At 36.7% G+C, this 20,675-nt stretch overlaps 1 protein-coding gene across 1 annotated transcript in view; it reads right to left on the bottom strand.

Moving 5' to 3' along the window:
* Nucleotides 1-20,675, bottom strand: part of SNX6 (sorting nexin 6) — a 54,292-nt gene that overhangs the window by 12,391 nt on the left and 21,226 nt on the right. Inside the window, exons 7-11 of the mRNA XM_068546263.1 lie at nt 19,447-19,542; nt 17,003-17,108; nt 10,336-10,411; nt 8,794-8,833; nt 4,631-4,717 (exon numbers count right to left, since the gene is read on the bottom strand). Coding sequence (XP_068402364.1) covers nt 4,631-4,717; nt 8,794-8,833; nt 10,336-10,411; nt 17,003-17,108; nt 19,447-19,542 — 405 coding nt within the window. The remainder of the gene's footprint in view (nt 1-4,630; nt 4,718-8,793; nt 8,834-10,335; nt 10,412-17,002; nt 17,109-19,446; nt 19,543-20,675) is intronic.

Genomic DNA, 20,675 nt, shown 5'->3' with positions numbered 1-20,675 from the left:
GAAGTAACAACTGACACTGCAGAAATACAAAGGATCATGAGGGACTACTACAAGCAACTGTATGCCAATAAAATAGACAACCTGGAAGAAATGGACTAATTCTTAGAAAAGTACAAGCTTCCAAGACTGAACCAGGATGAAACAGAAAATATGAACAGACCAATCACAAGCAATGAAACTGAAACTGTGATTAAAAATCTTCCACCAAACAAAAGCCCAGGACCAGATGGCTTCACAGGTGAATTCTATCGAATATTTAGAGAAGAGCTAACACCTATCCTTCTCAAACTCTTCCAAACTACAGCAGAAGGAGGAACACTCCCAAACTCATTCTACGAGGTCACCAGCACCCTGATACCAAAACCAAAGATGTCACAAAAAAAACTACAGGCCAATGTCACTGATGAATATAGATGCAAAAATCCTCAACAAAATGCTAGCAAACAGAATCCAACAGCATATTAAAAGGACCATACACCATGATCAAGTGGGGTTTATCCCAGGAATGCAAGGATTCTTCAATATACGCAAATCAATCAATGTGATACACCATATTAACAAATTAAAGGATAAAAACCATATGATAATCTTAACAGATACAGAAAAAGCTTTCGAAAAAATTCAACACTCATTTATGATAAAAACTCTCCAGAAAGTGGGCATAGAGGGAAACTACCTCAACATAATAAAGGCCATACGTGACAAACCCACAGCCAACATCATTCTCAATGGTGAAAAACTGAAACCATTTCCTCTAAGATCAGGAACAAGACAAGGGTGCCCAGTCTCACCACTATTATTCAACATAGTTTTGGAAGTTTTAGGCACGGCAATCAGAGAAGAAAAAGAAATAAAAGGAATCCAAATCAGAAAAGAAGAAATAAAACTGTCACTGCTTGCAGATGACATGATACTACACCCAGAGAATCCTAAAGATGCTACCAGGAAACCACTAAAACTAATCAATGAATTTGGTAAAGTAGCAGGATACAAAATTAATGCACAGAAATCTCTTGCATTCCTATACACTAATGATGAAAAATCTGAAAGAGAAATTAAGGAAACACTCCCATTTACCACTGCAACAAAAAGAATAAAATACCTAGGAATAAACCTACCTAAGGAGGCGAAAGACTTGTACTCAGAAAACTATAAGACACTGATGAAAGAAATCAAGGAGGATACAAACAGATGGAGAGATATACCACGTTCTTGGATTGGAAGAATCAACATCGTGAAAATGACTATATTACCCAAAGCAATCTACAGATTCAATGCAATCCCTATCAAACTACCAATGGCATTTGTCACAGAAGTAGAACAAAATATTTTACAATTTGTATGGAAACAGAGAAGACCCCGAATAGCCAAGGCAATCCTGAGAAAGAAAAACGGAGCTGGAGGAATCAGGCTCCCTGACTTCAGACTATACCACAAAGCTACAGTAATCAAGACAGTATGGTACTGGCACAAAAACAGACACATAGATCAATGGAACAGGATAGAAAGCCCAGAGATAAACCCACTCACATATGGTCACTTTATCTTTGACAAAGGAGGCAAGAACATACAATGGTGAAAAGACAGCCTCTTCAATAAATGGTGCTGGGAAAACTGGACAGCTACAGGTAAAACAATGAAATTAGAACACTTCCTAACACAATACACAAAAATAAACTCAAAATGGATTAAAGACCTAAATGTAAGGCCAGACACTATAAAACTCTTAGAGGAAAACATAGGCAGAACACTCTATGACATAAATCACGGCAAGATCCTTTTTGACCCACCTCTTAGAGAAATGGAAATAAAAACAAAAATGGGACCTAATGAAATTTAAAAGCTTTTGCACAGCAAAGGAAACCATGAACAAGATGAAAAGGCAACCCTTGGAATGCGAGAAAATATTTGCAAATGAAGCAAGTGACAAAGGATTAATCTCCAAAATATACAAGCAGCTCATGCAGCTCAATATCAAAAAAAAAACAAACAACCCAATCCAAAAATGGGCAGAAGACCTAAACAGACATTTCTCCAAAGAAGATACACAGATTGCCAACAAACACATCAAAGGATGCTCAACATCACTTATCATTAGAGAAATGCAAATCAAAACCACAATGAGGTATTATTGCCTCACACCGGTCAGAATGGGCATCATCAAAAAATCTACGAACAATAAATGCTGGAGAAGGTGTGGAGAAAAGGGAACCCTCTTGCACTGTTGGTGGGAATGTAATTGATACAGCCACTATGGAGAGCAGTATGGAGGTTCCTTAAAAAACTAAAAATAGAACTACCATACGACCCAGCAATCCCACTACTGGGCATATACCCTGAGAAAACCATAATTCAAAAAGAGTCATGTACCACAGGGTTCACTGCAGCTCTATTTACAACAGCCAGGACATGGAAGCAACCTAAGCGTCCATCGACAGATGAAGGTATAAAGAAGATGTGGCACATATAGGCAATGGAATATTACTCAGCCATAAAAAGAAACGAAATTGAGTTATTTGTAGTGAGGTGGACGGACCTAGAGTCTGTCACACAGAGTGAAGTCAGAAAGAGAAAAAGAAATACCGTATGCTAACACATATATATGGAATCTAAAAACAAAAATGGTTCTGATGAACCTAGGACAGGAATAAAGATGCAGACATAGAGAAAGGACTTCAGGACACAGGAGATGGGAGCTGGGACGAAGTGAGAGAGTAACACTGACATATATACACTACCAAATATAAAACAGATAACCAGTGGCAGGCAGCTGCATAGCACAGGGAGATCAGCTCGGTGCTTTGTGACCACCTAGGGGGTGGGATAGGGAGGGTGGGAGGGAGGCTCAAGAGGCAGGGGCTATGGGGATATATGTATACATATAGCTGATTCAGTTTGTTATACAACAGAAACTAACACACCATTGTAAAGCAATTACACTCCAATAAAAATGTAAAAAAAAAAATATTCTGTATGATGTTTATGTCATTAGACATTTGTCCAAACCCACAGAATGTACAACACCAAGAGTGAACACTAATGTAAGCTATGGTCTTTATCGCTGGGCTTCTTTCACTCAGCAAAATTGTTTTGCGAGTGATCCATTTTGTTGCATATATGCATAGCTTATTCCTTTTTATTTGCTGAGTAGCATTCCATTTTACGAATATACCACAATCTGTTTATCCATTCACCTGCTTGTTGGTGGACACTTGGGTTTTTGTCAGTTTTCAGCTATTACAAATAAAGCTGCTTCAAACACCTGTGGGGACATATGTTTTCAAATACCAGGACTGAAATGACTGGATTATGGGGTAGATGTATGTTTAATTTTTTAAGAAACTGCAAAACTTTTCCAAAGTATTGTACCATAGTCCCACTAACAGTGTGTGAAAATTTCAGTTCCTGTAATTTTTGTCAGAATGTTTCATTTTAGCCATTCTAATTAAGGTGTGTAATAATACCTCATCGGAGTTTTCTCACAATTAAATTTCAATTTTTTCCTGTGGTTACAAAAACATTTGGATTTTCCTTTAAAGCCATGTTCTAAAAAGTTATCTATTAACAATTATATATTATAATAAAATACTAAAGTCTTCAAAAGTGAACAATTTATTTTATCCCTGCCCATCCATTGTAAATAGTTCACAAGACACAATCTGATTTACAATAAATTTGATATGGACAGTGTTATCTGCAAGTACTTAAGTCCTCAAAGTTAAGAAGGTTATTTATAATTTGATAAGGAATGAAAGAAGGGTGTTCAAAGCACCAATGATTAGATGGGAATTTTCTGTACAACATCTCAATTCATAAATTAACACAGAATTTGGAGTATCTGAGCCACTAAGTTTTCAGTGCTTTTTAGATGTTTTTGTTAAACTTTTTTTTGATTAGTAAGAGTTTTAGTTTTGCACATAGATTTCCAAAAGGAAACTCGAGATGCCTTAAAATAAAACATATTCCTGTTTTATGGCTCTCTCACCCTCAATAGAGGACTTAGACAAAATTAGGAATCCTTTAGCTGTACAACTGTTATTTGGGGGTTTTACTTTTGCCTTTGCAGGTATTTCACCTGACTAAATATACCAAATTCACTTTAAAAAAAGTTCTAGACAAATTCTCTCAGGAGTTTATAGAGAAAACTTTTATGTGGGGTTCCCTGACCTACAATTTATAAAAGGAGAAAAAAAAAATCATACTTAAAAATATAATTTAAAATCAAGAGATAAGTCATCTTTAACAATCTTCAGTCTAACAACCTCTAAGGAGATGATGGCTTTTTTTTTTTTTTAAGATTTATTGATTGATTGATTGCTATGTTGGGTATTCGTTTCTGTGTGAGGGCTTTCTCTAGTTGCGGCAAGCGGGGGGCCACTCTTCATCGCGGTGCACGGGCCTCTCACTATCGCGGCCTCTCTCGTTGCGGAGCACAGGCTCCAGACGCGCAGACTCAGTAATTGTGGCTCACGGGCCCAGTTGCTCCGCGGCATGTGGGATCTTCCCAGACCAGGGCTCAAACCCGTGTCCCCTGCATTAGCAGGCAGACTCTCAACCACTGTGCCACCAGGGAAGCCCCAGATGATGGCTTTTTGTAAAGCAGTCCATTTTTAAAAAAAAGAATAGTTACCTTAGCAGCTTGAGATTCTCTTAAGTAATATTTTAAAAGGTCAGTAAGTTTGAGGTCCTCATCAGCTGACACTCGTGCTTCTATTTTCTGAAAAAGGGAAAAAAATTGGGTATTTAATCAGTACTTACATTATATACTCAGTGTTTTCTTTCTTAATTATTGTAAAAAAAATTAAAGTTATAAGTAACTACAGTATCAATTCCTATTTAAACTAAGTTTCCTTTCCTTCTCTTTTCTGTTAGCCGTTTTTTTTTTTTTTTGTAACTGACAAAAAAATGAACAGATTAGTGAATTTATCGAAGGATTCTATATTTGACTCAAGTTCTTGGCTGTAATGAGTTTCAATATCACATTTCAGGTTCACCTGTATTTTTCTCTCTATTCATTTCAATGGCAATTGATACGTACACATGATTATAAAGTAATAGAGGCTGGCAACAGCAGTAGACTAGGTAATTCAAACCAATCCTTCTGCTGGGGACAACCAGAAAACAACATTAAAACATTAAGTCAGACTAAAAAGATGAGAACTCGGGACTTCCCTGGTGGTCCAGTGGTTAAGAATCTGCCCTCCAATGCAGGGGACAAGGGTTCAATCCCTGGGCAGGGAACTAAGATCCCACATGCCGTGGGGCAACTAAGCCCGCGCGCCACAACTACAGAGCCCACACGCTCTGAAGCCCGTGTGCCACAACTAGAGAGAAGTCTGTGCATCACGACTAGACAGAAGCCCACATGCCACAACTAGAGAGAAGCCTGTGCACTGTGACGAAGAGCCCACGTGCCCTGGAGCCCGCGGCAACACAACGAGCAAGAAGCCCACACGCTACAACTAGAGAGAAGCTGGCCTGCTGCTATGAAGAGCCCACATACCGCAACAAAATATCCTGTGTGCCGCAACCAAGACCCAACGCAGCCAAAAATAAATAAAGTAAATAAATAAAAACAAGGATGATTTAAAAAAAAAAAAAAGAAAAGAAAAATAAAAAATAAAAAGATGAGAACTCTTCATTCAGTCTGGAGAGACAGAGGATAAAGAAGAATGTATTATGTCAACCAAATACAATATGGGAACCTCGTTTGGATCCCGATTCAAACAAAGTCCACCGTAAAAAGCCATTTATGAGACAACTGGGAACATTTCTATACTAGATATTGATGACAGTACGGAGAATCATTGATAATCGTATTGGTACATTAAAAAAATTTTTAAAAAATATTTATTTATTTGGCTGTGCCAGGTCTTAGTTGCATTATGCAGGATCTCTTTTGCCAAGTGCGGGATTTTTACTTGAGTCATGCAAACTCTAGTTACAGCATGTGGGATCTAGTTCCCAGACCAGGGATTGAACCCCAGCCCCTTGAATTGGGAGCGTAGAGTCTTACCCATTGGACCATCATGGAAGTCCTGGTACATTAAAATTGATTCTTACCTTTAAAAAAGAGAGAGAGAAATGTGTACAAAGGGCAAAAAACAATTAACATGGACTTTTGGGAATAAAAGAACTTTATGTAGAAAATGTTAACATTAAGAAAATCTGGGTGACACATGTACAGGAATTCTTTGTACTATTCTTGCAACTTTTCTGCAAGTCTGAAATTGTTGTTAAAATAAAAAGTTAAAATAAAAAAACCCTACATATCCACCAGAACAGCTAAAATACCAAATACTACAACCTTGTGCAGCAGCAAGATGCTCACATTCATTCTGGTGGGAATGTAAGTTGTTACAATCACTTTGGGAACCAGTTTGGCAGTACCTACAAAAGCTTTTCACATGGATATCCTATGAACCATCACTTCCTCTCCTAGTTACATACATTCAACAGAAATGCATACTTATGTTCAGCTGAAGATAAATAAGAATGGTCTTAGCAGTACTCTTTGTAAAGAGCCCAGAACTGGCAACTATCCAAATGCCTACCAGCAGAAAAGATAATAAAATTAGGTATGTTTTTGCAATGGAAAACTATACAGCAATAAGAATGAAGGAGCTATACCGACATGCAACACCAATGAATCTTATGTACATAATACTGAGTAAAAGAAACCAGACATAAAAATATATACTGCATAATGCATTTACATAAAATATGAAAATACAATTATTTTTTTCTGTTAGAAGCTAGGACAGTGGTTAGCCTTGCAGCCGAGGTGGTGACTCAGAAGGCAGCTGAAGGGGGACAGGGCATCTGAGCTGCTGGTAATGTTCCATTTCTTGATCTGGGTGTTCATTACATGAGTGTGTTAAACTGTGACATTTCACTGAGCTGTACACTTCTGTTACACGGTTTTTTCTACATGTATAATACACTTTAATAAAAAGTTTTAAAAAAACTTGAAGTTTCTTTATGGAGAAACAAACTTTACAGAACTTCTTGACATGCTAGATGATGTTCAGTGCTTTGAAATAGGGCTCCTCTCCTTCCATTAAGAAGTAGGGTATGTGCCTTCCCCCCTTGAACCTGGGCTCTCAGACTGCTTGCCCAATACAGGAATGATGCTGCGCTAGTTTCCAGGCCCAGGCCTTAACGAAACTAGCAGCTTCTACTTCCCATAATTTGGGATACTCACTTTTGGAACCTCTTTACCATGCTGTGAAGAAGCCTAAGCAGCTCCATGGGTAAGCCACATGTAGGTGTTACAGCCAACAGCCCTAGCAGAAGTTCCTGCTGATAGCCAGTATCAACCCCCAGACATATGAGTGAAAGAGCCTTCAGATGATTCCAGGCCCTGGCCTTCATATCTTCCCTGTTGAGGCCCCAGACATCATGGAGCAGAGGCAAGCCATCCCTGCTGTGTCCTTTCTGAATTCCTGAACCAAAGAGTTCAGTGGCATACTAAAATGGTTGCTGTTTAAAGCTACTGATTTTAGGATGGTTTGTTACACAGCAATAATAACCAGAACAACGTGCAAATGCTAAAGGAAATAAAAATTTTGGGGCTATGGAAATGTGCCACCCAGATTTCCAAGAGAAATGCTTGCTGCAAGGAGCACAGTTGATTGATAGCCCCAACTGCAGTATCTCTGGATCTGGAACCATGTTCATACGAAAGTTATGTTCCATCCTCCCCACCCAGCCCATTCTTGCCTGATGTAGAACTCCTCTAAAGGGCAGCTCTGGCTCAGGCACTCCCCTCTGACGTGGACAAAGCTTTCTTAGAACTGCGCTATAGTCTGAAACTCCTCCTACCCAGTCCTCCTTCCTCTCCCTCTCCTTTTGCAGGTGTAGACCTGCACTGTTATCGGAACGCTCCCCTCCTGTCTACTCCTGCTCGTTCCTCTCTGTTTTTCACAATATATCTCTTGTACATTTAATCCCACCTTGACATCTGCTTCCAAAAGAATTGACACATAAAGGCTGTTTTGTGATAGATTCCTATTCTTTTGATATAAATGCACACACACACAAAAACAACTATACATCTTCCCAGAAAATGCTCACTGGTATAAATATCAAAGCAGAATAATGAGCTATATGGACCCCAGTATAACATTTACTTACATATTTAAGAACTTTTTCCTTTGTGATAGAGTATCTCCTTTTCTTCAACTTGTCTGCACTACACAACTCAACTGCCAAGGTCATGATGAAATCTGATTTCTATAATGGACTAGCCACCACCACTCTCAGCTAAGTACCATTACACATCTAGTAAACATTTTCACTATCAACTGATAGACAGAATGATCATAAATTAACATGACCCCTGAAAACCAAGACTATATCAGTATTAAATTATTGCTACTATGAATGAAAACTTTCTGCAGTTATATATTTGTCTTATATTGATACAACTCTTTTTTAAAGCAGTGTGTCATGGGGGATCAAAAGCAGTAATCTCAGTAAAGTTATAGTGAATCCAAGATTTTCTTCTAGCTTACAAAGCCCCAGGAAAAAAATGATCTTTCATAAAAATAAACCCAGCCTCCTAATGAACACGTTTTCTGATCAAGAATATGAACGTTTACACATATACCAAAAGACCATAACAAAAACTAAATTTCCTGAAAAACTCTCCTTATTTTCAAAGTTAAATCTGCCTCTTTAACCTTCTGAAGTATAACTCATCTTCCTCAATAAAGTTAAACACAGCCCAACAAGTTAAACACTACCGTTTGCAGAGATTTAGACTTCCAAAGGTTAATTATTAGTACTTACTCTTGTTTTATCAAAAAGTTCTGAAACTTTAAGAAAAAACCTGGAAGGGAAAAATATTTCATCATAAATAATTTTCTATTTCAAATGTTCAGAGAATATACCCCCAACCAGATTAATAACGAACATTCTTACCTCATTACAATAATATTTAATTGTCTTTGTTCACTGAAGACTTCATTTAGTTCAACAAAAATCTCTGTATGTCCACTCATGTAACAGATTCCTTTTGACATATGATTACAGAAAATCGTCCCATTTCAAGGTGGCGGTCTAAGCCATACGTTAAAAACTTAAAAAAAATCTGTCTCGATATCCTTTGGTAATATGCCACATAATATTAAATAAAACCATACCTTTAAATTATTACAGAAGTACAGGGCAATGACATCCAAAGAGTTATGTCTTAAATACTTTCAAATGGAGCTGCTTTGTTTTGGAAAACAACACAAATGGACAGCCAATCTCTACTTCAGAGCTCACTTTCACTTTGTTTTTTGGCCACACCTGGCGGCCTGCAGGATCTTCTGCAACCAGGGACTGAGCCCGGCCACTGCAGTGAGAGCCCAGAGTCCTCACCACTAGGCCACCAGGGAAGCCCCCACTTTCACTTTTAATTAAAAAGCCCATCTCTCAAACGCTGATACCAACTAAAAAAATATCCCCATGCCAAACTATTAAATGGTATCCTATAAAATATGTAATTATCGATGACATTATATTTGGATTAGGGCAAATACTATTGAAAGCTAAAATGAATTTTATGAACTTCACATTACTAAAAAGAACTTGCTTTGAGAGGTTTATGAAAGATAACACATGGCAAGGTTGATGTTTTTCCTTCTTATCAAACACTTAAGAACTAACTCTTTGGGAAGGTAGCATGTTAATTAGTGTTTTGCTGAAAAACTGGATTTGCTGAAAAATTGGATCTGACATGTCTACTGAGACAGGATATACTACAGAAAAGTTCAAGGATGTGGTTTGGAGAAAGTCATGGACTATGAAAATAGTTTTTCCACTTAAAATTTTTAAAATGTGTTTGAATTATTTTTCAATAGAGAGTTGGGTTTAAACATTACAGGAGCAACTAAGATTATTTATGGCTACATTGAAATCTGGCCTCCAACGAAATACATATATATGTATGTATGTGTGTGTATATATATGTATGTGTGTATATATATATTATAATTCCAAAACAGCATTTCTTATTTATAATAAACATTATCAAAATCTAAGAACATTTAAACATAAATTCTCTCTCACACACACAAATTGGCAAATTTGCATCAAATAAAACACTGTAAATGTTAAAATTATATATACTAAGGTCGATTTTTATTTCTCAGATTTAAAAAAAAAGGAGGGATAGGGAAGAGAAAAATGACACCAACCTAAGTTTATAAAGAAGCTCCGTATTATCAACGTGTTTTGACAAAAATATTCCAAAATGCCTGGTGGGTCAGAAGTATTGTGTGTGCCTGAGCTGCCAACAAAAATTTTGTTTTATTTATACTTAATGTTTTAAATCAGAATGCTTACTTGCATATATCTGTAGAATCCTGAGTTCCTAAAGCATATAATGAAGAACCAATTCTATTGTAATCGTCTGCAGCACCTATGGAAAAAGTTTTAAGAATTTAATATATTTATTCATTGATTCAAAAATAGTTACTGAATACCTACCTGCCAAAAAAATGTGTATGTAATATGAGATGCCCAAAGTCTAGTGAAAGAAATGACAAAAACTATAATACAAAATGATGAATTTTATATTAAAAGTAGGTATAAACTACAATCAGGAGCAGGGGAGACAGATGATTTCACCTGAGGAGGTCAGGGAAGGATTTACAGACACTATAGGAGTTGGAGCTCGCAGGATGAGCAAATCTTTACTAGGCAAAGAGGAGGAGAGTGCATTCTGGATAAAGGGAAGAACATGGAAAAAGACCAGGGAGACATAAAAGAGCAAAGTATATTCAGAGAGCCTTCTGGGACTATGGCACTGCAGGGTACAGAGGGGAGTAGAGAGGGTTGAAGCTGGAAAAATCAATTTATTTTTCTTCCAAGCATCTTGGGGGAAAGAAAGGTTTTGTAAGCCATGATGAAGTTTGGACCTGATCTTGTGGGAATGGGTGTTATTAAACATCTTAAAATCCTAGTAGTGGTGAAATCAACCTGATAAGGATTTTAGATTTAAAACTTCTGCTGCCTTGAATAAAGACTAATAGTGGAGAGACACAGAAGGCACAGTGACCAACCAGGAAACTGCTGTGTCAGATGCTGAGGGTCAGGATCAAGGTAGTGGAAACATTAAGAGCAGAGAGGAACTAACAAAGCTGGAAGATATTTAGGAAATGTAACAGGTAGGATTTACAAACAGTAGACCTGAGGCAGGAGCTTGGGAAGCTAAATGAATGGTGGTACCACTACCCTTGGGTGCTAGGAAGCAAAGTACTCAACATCAGCACAGTACTCCTCCTAGGGCTTGCCCCACAGGACAATGCCCTTGTTGAGAAAAGATTATAATTTCAGAAGAGGAATAGCATAAGTGCAATGGTTAAGGGCATGGACCTGGAACCAAACTGTCCAATCCCAGCTTCCCAATTTACCAGCTGTATGACCTTGAGCATATCACTTAACATGCCTGTGCCTCAGTTTCCTCATCTGGAAATAGGGATAATAATGGTACTCAATTCACATAATTATTTGGAGAATTAAATGAGTTAGTAAACATTACTATAAACTTGGCACATAGTGTATACAGTACTATACAAATGTTTGCTATTATTAATGAAATCCTAGACATGCCTACTTTGTATTCCCACTTATACTAGCAGTATTTTTACAAGGCTTTTATGTGTTTATCCCCTAACAAAACAGTAATGCTTACATTATACTTTCTTATTTTGCACAAAATTACATTCAACTGATATGGCTGAAATTTGGTGACCATTTACTTATTGTTACTCAAATCTTCTATCCTGATATCTTTTATAAAGAAACTTCAACTACAGACTTCAGACTATGAACAGTAACTTATATATAAGACTCTTCACTATACCCTAACAGGTTAAGTTAAAAAATAAATAAATAATACTCAAAAATCACTTAAAGGTTGGTTTATTGAGAGGCAGGAATCAAAAATGGTTTTTGTGTTTAATATTGAATACACTGATAGTTTATGCTTAGGCTGACCCTGAAATTATTTTTTAGAGCAAGAAATTCCTGTATTCTAACTAACATTTGACCCTGAAATTGTTTTTTAGAGCAAGAAATTCCTGTATTCTAACTAACATTAGGCTTTGAGAACACTACCCTCTTTAGTTATTACAGCATTATGTGATCACGAAAAATATACAAACTGTCCTGATTTTATAAATCACAGTGACTTATAAAATTATTAAGTTGAAAAGCTTTATTTTTCATAATCCAGGCTAAGTTCATTAATTATGAAAAAATAGTTTTTACTTTATAATTTTGTAAAATTTTATTACAGTTGACCCTTGAACAATGCAGGGGTTACGGGTGCCAACCCTCCCCGCAGTGAAAAAAATCCCTGTTTAACTTTACAGTTGCCCCTGTATCCACGGTTCTGCACCTGCAGATTCAACCTATCTCGGATTACATATTTACTGAAGAAAAATCCGCATATAAGTGGACCCACATAGCTTAAACCTGTGTTGTTCAAGGGTCCACTATATATGTAAGGTAATTAATTATATGTAACAATTGTAACTTTGTAAAACAGGATCACTACCATCTCCCCTAAAACACCATTCCACTTGGTCAAATAAATAGAATCAGTAAGAATCACTAATATTCTGTTTTCTTAACAGATGATTCCTATAGTTCTTTATACTTCCATGGCACTAATATACACCTCTATGATAGGATTAATTAAATATATTGTAATTTTTTGCTTTTAGTGTTTATCTCACCTGCAAAATTATTAATTCCTTAATGGCAAAGACTGTTATTTTCTTCATCTTGAAATCATCAATGTCTAACATGATGGCTGGCACATAATAGATATGCCAATGTTTATGAATTAAATAACTTTTTAAGAAAGTTTAAAAGTATATATAGTAGGCTTCCATTTTTAAATCATCAAATCTAAACTTAAACGTATTCCTAATTATTACAATCAACACTAGTATGTACCATTTCGTATTTACAAAGTTTTTCTGTTTTGGGGGAAGGGGGTGTGCCTGCAGGCTGGGGCCAGGGCCTAGTGGGGGAGGGTGGAGTGTGGGGTTTCCTAGGAAGGCACACAGGGTGCCGCTGGAGCCCTCAGGGTACACTGTGTGACTCTGGGTGTGTGTGGGGAGTAGGGAGTAGTGTGGGTCCTGGTGGAGGGGCCAGGAGAGGATGGGTTGGGACAAAGTTTTTCTTAACAGAGGAGTGAAAGTATGAGATATTTTATCCTTAATGTCATTTTATAAACAAGGAAACCAACACAAGACTAATTATGTGACTTGCCCAAGGCTCTAAAGCAAATCAGTAATGAATTTAGGAAGGAATTCAAGTTTCCCACACTTTGACTATATAGTTCTTAACTACTGAACAGGCAACTAGGAACTACTACTTCATTAGAATGAATCTGCAAATCACAAAGATATAGGAAAATAAAATACAAAAAGAACTCTTAACTCTCTCAAAAGAATGACACAAGAATAGAAGTTACCAGGCCCAAGACTTCTTTACTTCCTCCTTTCTATTAGGGTATGTAACAATACCCCAAAACAGAGGTTCGTACTTATAGGTACCTACTGACCTGTCTGTATATCACAGACTCTGAAACTTTTTGGTTTTAGGACTCCTTTACACTCTTAGAAATTACTGAGTACCCTAAAGAGCTTTTGTTTATGAGGGTTATATCTATCAATGTGTACTGTATTTTTTTTTAAGTAAAACAAAAAATCTAAATATTTACTATTTTAAATAACAGTATTAAAACCATTAATACGTTTGTGTTTTTTTTGGCCGTGGGGCATGTGGGATCTTAGTTCGCCGACCAGGGATAGAACCTGTGCCCCTGCATTGGAAGCACGGAGAACTAACCACTGGAATGCCAGGGAAGTCCCATAAACCATTACATGTTAACATAACATTTTAAATGAAAAATAACTATTTACATATTTTAAAATTAGTGAGCACAGTGACACTGTTAGATTTTTGCAAATCTCTTTTGTGTCTGGATTAATAGAAAATAGCTCCATTCTCTTATCTGCTCCGCATTCACTCTACTGTGATACGTTGTTTTTGTTCAAGTATTGGGAGAAAATCTAGCCTCAAACAGATGTGTCGTTGGAAAAGGAGGAGGCGTTTTACTAATATTTTCAGAAAATTGTGAATACTCAACAAGCAGTAGTTTAAGGGTTAGTTCCTGTGGGGAATCTAAAATCCTATCAATGAACTTTGTGTACTCTATTACATTAAATCTAATGATATAAGTGATATTTATCCCAAGAATATAAGGTTGGTTTAATATTTGAAAATCAATCAACATCATTAACCATATTAATAGACTAAAAAAGAAAAACCATATGGTTATCTCAACTGTTGCAAAAAGAGCATTTGACAAAATCCAACATTCATTCCTGACTTAAAAGGCATCTAGGAAAAATCTATCATCATAATTAACGGCTTAAGACTGATGCTTTCCCCATAAGATAAGGAACAAGGCCAAGCTGCTTGCCTTCACCACTTCCATCAACACTGTACTGGAGGGTATAGCTATAGTACAATGGGGCAAGGAAAAGAAATAAACAGCATTCAAATTGGAAAGGAAGAAGTGTAACTGTTTTTATTAGCAGATGATCGTCTATGTAGAAAATCCTAAGGAATCTACAAAATAGTTAATAAAGCTAATAAGTGAGTTGATTTAGTAAGGTTGCAAGATATTAGCTCAACACTGAAAATACAATGTATCTCTATATATTGGCAAAAAACAACTGGAGACTGAAATGTAAAAAACACAACATTTACAATAGCATCAAAAAATAATTAGGGATCTAACTGAAGATGTATAAGATCTGTACAAAGGAAACTATAAAACACTGCTGAGAGAAGACCTAATTAAATGGAGAGATATACCATGTTCATGCCTCAGAAGAACCAATAGTGTTAAGATGTCAATCCTCCCCAAACTGATCTACAGGTTCTATACAATCCCAATCAAAATCCCAGCAGGCATTTTTGTAAAAAGTGACAAGCTGATTCTAAAATCCAAATGAAAATGTAAAGAAACCAGAGGGGCCAAAATGACTTTGATAAAGAAGAATAAAGTTGGAGGACTTATACAAGAAAAGATGTTCAATATCATCAATCATTGGGAAATACAAATTAAAACCACACTGGCCTAGCAGAATGGATAAAATTTAAAAGACTGATTATCTTTATTGGCAAGGGTGTGAAGCAATGGAACTCTCGTGCACAGCTGGTAGGAATGTAAAATGATACTATCATTTTGGAAAAAAGTTTGGCAGTTTTTTAAAAAAAGTTAATTATACACTTACACTTGACCCAGCCATTCTACTTCTAAGTATTACCCAAGAGAAATGAAAGCATATGTCCATAAAAAGAATTACATACAGATGGTTTATGTCAGCTTTATTTCAAATGGCCAAAAGCCAGCAACAACCCAAATGTCCACCAACAGCTGAATGGATAAACTGTGGTATATCCATACAATGGAATACCACTCAGCAATAAAAAGAATGAACTATTGATACATACAACATGGATGAATCTCAAAATAATTTTGTTGAATTTCAAAGCCAGACCATAAAGAGTACATACTGTATGATTCCATTTATATACAACTCTAGAAAATGCAAGCTAATCTATAGAGACAGAAAGCAGATCAGCGGTGGCCTGGGGACAGGCACAGGAGGGAGCGATTACAAAGGGCCACAAGGAAACTTTTGGTGGTGATGGATATGTTCATTATGTTGACTGTAGTGATGATATCATACATATGTCAAAACTTATCCAACTGTACACTTTGAACATTGTAGCTTATTGATATCAATTATATCTCAATAAAGCTGTTGGAAAAACCCCATTTTAGTCTATCTTGTACTTCTTAGATCTTTTCCATACATAATTTTGATCATTAAGAAAATACTAGTTCAATGAATCACATAGATCTTCCAAATGTTGACACACTTCAGTATATAATATCAAAAATATCACACTCACTAATATTATCATCAATCTCCTCAGGTAAGTCTTTAATTACTGAAAAACAAGCTCATGGTGATTGATACAAGTTTTCCAAAATTCTAATTATTGCTGGAAAGCCTGACCTTTATCATTGTCAACAAACACTGTCAGCTGTTTTCCATGAAGTGTCAGGCCCATTTAATTAATTTTTAATAAAATGTCTACCAAATACTCAAGTTTCAATAATCACAGTTTGTCTGTCAGTTGTTCTTTCAAGTAAAAATGGTATTTTATGAAAAAAAGCAGCTAGTTCAGTTGCAACTCATTCACTAAAATGCTTTTCTAGAGAGAACCATCATACATCCATATGCAAAGCGCTTTATGCATACCTCCCATTTCATCACTCAGAATATTAAAAAATGTATACCCAAGGGAGGAGACTTTCCACAAGTAATAAGTTTCACTGCTTCATCAAGGACATTCTTTTTTTTAAATTTAAATTTAATTTTTATTTTATATTGGAGTATAGTTGATTTACAATACTGTGTTAGTTGCAGGTGTACAGCAAAGTGATTAGTTACACATATACATGTATCCATTCTTTTTCAGATTCTTTTCCCCTATAGGTTATTACAGAATATTGAATATAATAGTTCCCCTGTGCTATACCATCAAGGACATTCTTAAACGAAATTTTAAATTGCAAATGCGCTGTGGGAAAGAATACAATGACTATTAGTACAGTTTGGTGCCACTGCCTTGATTTGTGCTAAAGCACCAGCAATTTATCCACCACAGCGTTTGCAACATCGGTGTAAATGTCAACATGGTGAAAAAGACAAAAAGCATCATAGTTTTATTACGAAAGTAGTTTTGACCTCACAGACTTGCTTAAAAGGGCCTTAGGATCAAAGCTTCATAGACCACAGTTTGAGAACCACTGCCCTATATCAAGACTTTTACAAACTGTAAATAACATAATAACTTTATAAATATTCCATTAAACAGTGTAAACTTTAGCCACAGAGAAAAACCTTACTTTTGTGGGATCTTGTCATTCTATCAGATTTAGCAGATGCATCCTTAACTCGGTTATGATATTCTAAAAGGAATGTTCGTTCATGCTCAAAGAAATCATCTACATCCTATGGGATCAAAAGAAAATATGAGCTTTTTTCACTTATTTGCTTTAGTCTAATACATAAATCACTTTGTTATCCTTATAATCATAAAAGATATGATTATAGCTATCCTCTAATAATCAGACATTATATTGATTTCATCAACAAGTTCAGACTTTCAAAACATGTGTTTCTATCTATCAAGTAAGAAATCTTCTACAGTTTTGCAGCTGAAGGCTTAGAGCTCCCCATTATGGTTCAGGCTCATGTGTTGTACTCAAATGTGTTCCTACTTGTGCTCCGCCTCTACAGTCCTGTTCTCCAACAGATATACTTCTGCCAGTGGGAGTGATCATTTGCTTTATGAGAAAAAGGGAAAAAAGCCTGGCAGACAAGTGAAAATCTGTTTTTCTTGGTCTGTTATGCATTCTATGGGCCATTCCTGAATGCTGTTCCTGAATCCCTTAGTCATTAGGGCCCTCTCTGACTGCTTTGGGGAACCTGGCCAAAGTAGCTATCTGGGAGCAATTTTCATATTAAACACTGTTTTCAATCTTTTCTGGAACAAAATTAGAAATACTTAAAAAATAAAAATTATTAACAGTACTTTCCTCCCTTTTAAAACAGCAATTGTTTATTGAAAAAGCACCAGCTGAAATGATTAATTTGAGACCGACATCAACAGTACACAGAAGCAAAAGTTAGTACTGATAAAATGTCATTTAAAATCTGCTAATTCATGTGTACCAGTTTTCTTAAATGTAAAAATGGAGATAAACTAACTTGCAGAGCTGTAGTGAAGATTAATGAAATGTGGGCTACCAAACACCACACTGTAAATGTTCAAAAAATGTCAGCTATTACTTCAATAAAATTATCAAAATCATAATCAATATAGTGGTTTATACTTAATGTTAAGAAAACAATTCAGGGACTTCGGTGGTGGTGCAGTGGGTAAGACTCGGGGCCGGGGTTCGATCCCTGGTCAGGGATCTAGATCCCGCATGCATGCTGCAACTAAGAAGTCTGCATGCTACAACTAAAGGTCCCACATGCCACAGTGAAGATCCTGTGCGCTGCAACTAAGACCCAGCACAGCCTAAATAAATAAATAAATAAATAAATAAAAAAGAAAAAAAAGAAAAAAGTTCAACATTAATGCGGAAGTATCAAAATGGAAGTAAGTTCTTTTTTTGGGCCACAACGCACGGTTGTTGGGATCCTAGTTCCCTACCAGGGATTGAACCCGGGCCCACGGCAGTTAAAGTCCTAACCACTGGACCGCCAGGGAACTCCCATGCTGAGTCTTTATTAGTAAGTAGCCACAGCACGTGCACTGTCAACGTATCAACTGACCTGTCTCTGCAAAATTAAAGTATAAATCAAATAGTACTTTACACCCAAGTTTTACTATAGCTGTATTTATAAAAACAGGCAATGATGACAAAGCATTATTTATCTCTTATTAGTATTTACTTAATAATGTAATAGAAACATTTTTCTCTTGTATTTTAATGGTTAGAGTTTTCAGAAAAATCCATTTTTGTACCATTTTCAGAACATCATTAAGAAAAATTTAGGTGTTATCTCGGTAAGTAATTAACTTTGTAAGTATATTCACACATATCATCTCATTCAATCTAACAATCCTGTGAGCTAGGTGGCATTACTAACCAAATTTTGAAAATGGGAAAACCGAGATTCAGAGAAAGAAAGTGACTTTTTCCAAGGTCATGTAGCTACTATGAGACAAAACCAAAACCTCAACTGAGCTCTTCTAACTCCAAATCTGAACCCAGGTCTGCCCCTAACATTTCTAAGGCCAATTGGGTAAGTGTATAAACGGAGGCAGACCCTCTGTGCCCCACCCCGTGACTCTGTAAGGCACCCAGAGGGACCTCATGTGCACGTGGCTGGACGTTCATTCCATCCTGCACACTGATCTTCTGCCCTGTGCCTTCCCTCTACTCCTTGACCACCTGTGGAGGACAGCCACCAGTGGCACAGTCTACCCACTGGCAGATGAACTCAAGGAAAAAGCCTGTGCAGGACCTGAAAGAAGGCTTGGGATTTGGGCGAGGAAATATAGGATTCTAGATACCTGGAGAATGGTCTGGTTTGGAGGAAAGGGGCATGGGCTCTGGGTGGGCAAATCCACTTGGACCTGCAGACCTATTACCCCTTAGAGAAGGGAGCTCTTGAGGAACCCAGGGCGAGGGGCCCAGTTTCCCAGACCTAAGAAGTCTACTATCCAAACATCTCTTTTACTCTATCGTCCGCACGTCTGAAATCTCAATCTATCTCCCTCTTAAAAGAAGTAAATTCTCAAACCAACACCTCTGTTAATTAAATAAAGTCTTACCTTTACTCCAGAAACAATTACCCCATCTGCTGATTTAACCATGTTTTTAAAGAAATCTTCAAGTTTCTCTTTTTTATTTTTTCCTCGCACACTCAACTGAAAGAAAGGTTAATTTAAGTTAGCATTTCTTTTAAGATTACAAATGAGAAGTTAATGCCTCCTTTATTCTCTGATATCAAAATGGCAATCTCAAAAGGACCCCAGTTTTTAAACTTAATAAAGTGGCAATTTCATCATGTATATCACTGATTTTCAAATTCTGGGACATTAAAGAGGAATCTGGCCTCACTCCCAAAGATTCAGGTTCAGCTGATCTACAGTAAGGCCTAGCTTTCCCAAATTTTGTAAGTATATTCGATAATTTTGTTGTAAGTTACCCTCTCATCATACTTTGTCGAACACTACTATATCATACAAAGTCAACTAAATATTAACTCAGGAAGGAGTTCCTTTGAACATGCAAAATTTACTGGAGTACAATATACCATCATATGATTCTGTAAAAGCTTTGAAAATACATTTTGCAAATTCTTCACTCCAAACCCATCCAAATATCATCTCCTCACCTGTTTTGGGGTCAGCAACTCATGATACAAAGGACACAAAAGATGACTCTGCCTGGCATGAATGGTATATCTAAAGGAAAAGTGAGAAGCAGCTAGCTCTTTGACTTTACTACTTGCTGCATCAGGGACCCCATGAAGGAACATCCTATCTAATTTCCTTATCTACTGCCATGGCTTCAATGCCCACCTTTACGTAAGTGACTCACAAATCTCTCTCACTACCCCTAAGCTCTTTCCTGAACCTTAGATCCTATTTCCAATTGCCTACATCATATCCTTACACACAGATTCTGCTAACCCCACATTAGAAAAATCTTAAAAGAGTACTCACTATAGTCTAATCTCCAAGTTTTCCCCCTTCCTGGTTCCCTATTCATGCCCCACCCCGCGCCATCCAACCAGTCTCTCAGATTCTCGTATGTTCCCTAAAGCCCCGTACCTTTCATTAAAATTCTTGAAGTAATCTACAATTTCTTCCTCTCACAGCTCAAATTCTACCAGCAAATTTCTGAAATTTGTCCCTTTCCACTCCCACTGTCCTGTAAAAGTCCTCATTATCTCTTGCCTAGACTACTACATTGGACTACTAGTTAACATCCCTCCTCTCCTCCATCCAATCCATTCTGCTGCTTGTGATAACTTTCCAATATCACACTTTGGAAA

This window comes from Eschrichtius robustus, chromosome 1 (assembly GCF_028021215.1).
Source record: "Eschrichtius robustus isolate mEscRob2 chromosome 1, mEscRob2.pri, whole genome shotgun sequence".
Taxonomy (NCBI): Eukaryota; Metazoa; Chordata; class Mammalia; order Artiodactyla; family Eschrichtiidae; genus Eschrichtius; species Eschrichtius robustus.
The sequence above is the reverse complement of the archived record's forward strand: the minus strand, read 5'-3'. Positions and strand labels throughout refer to the sequence as shown.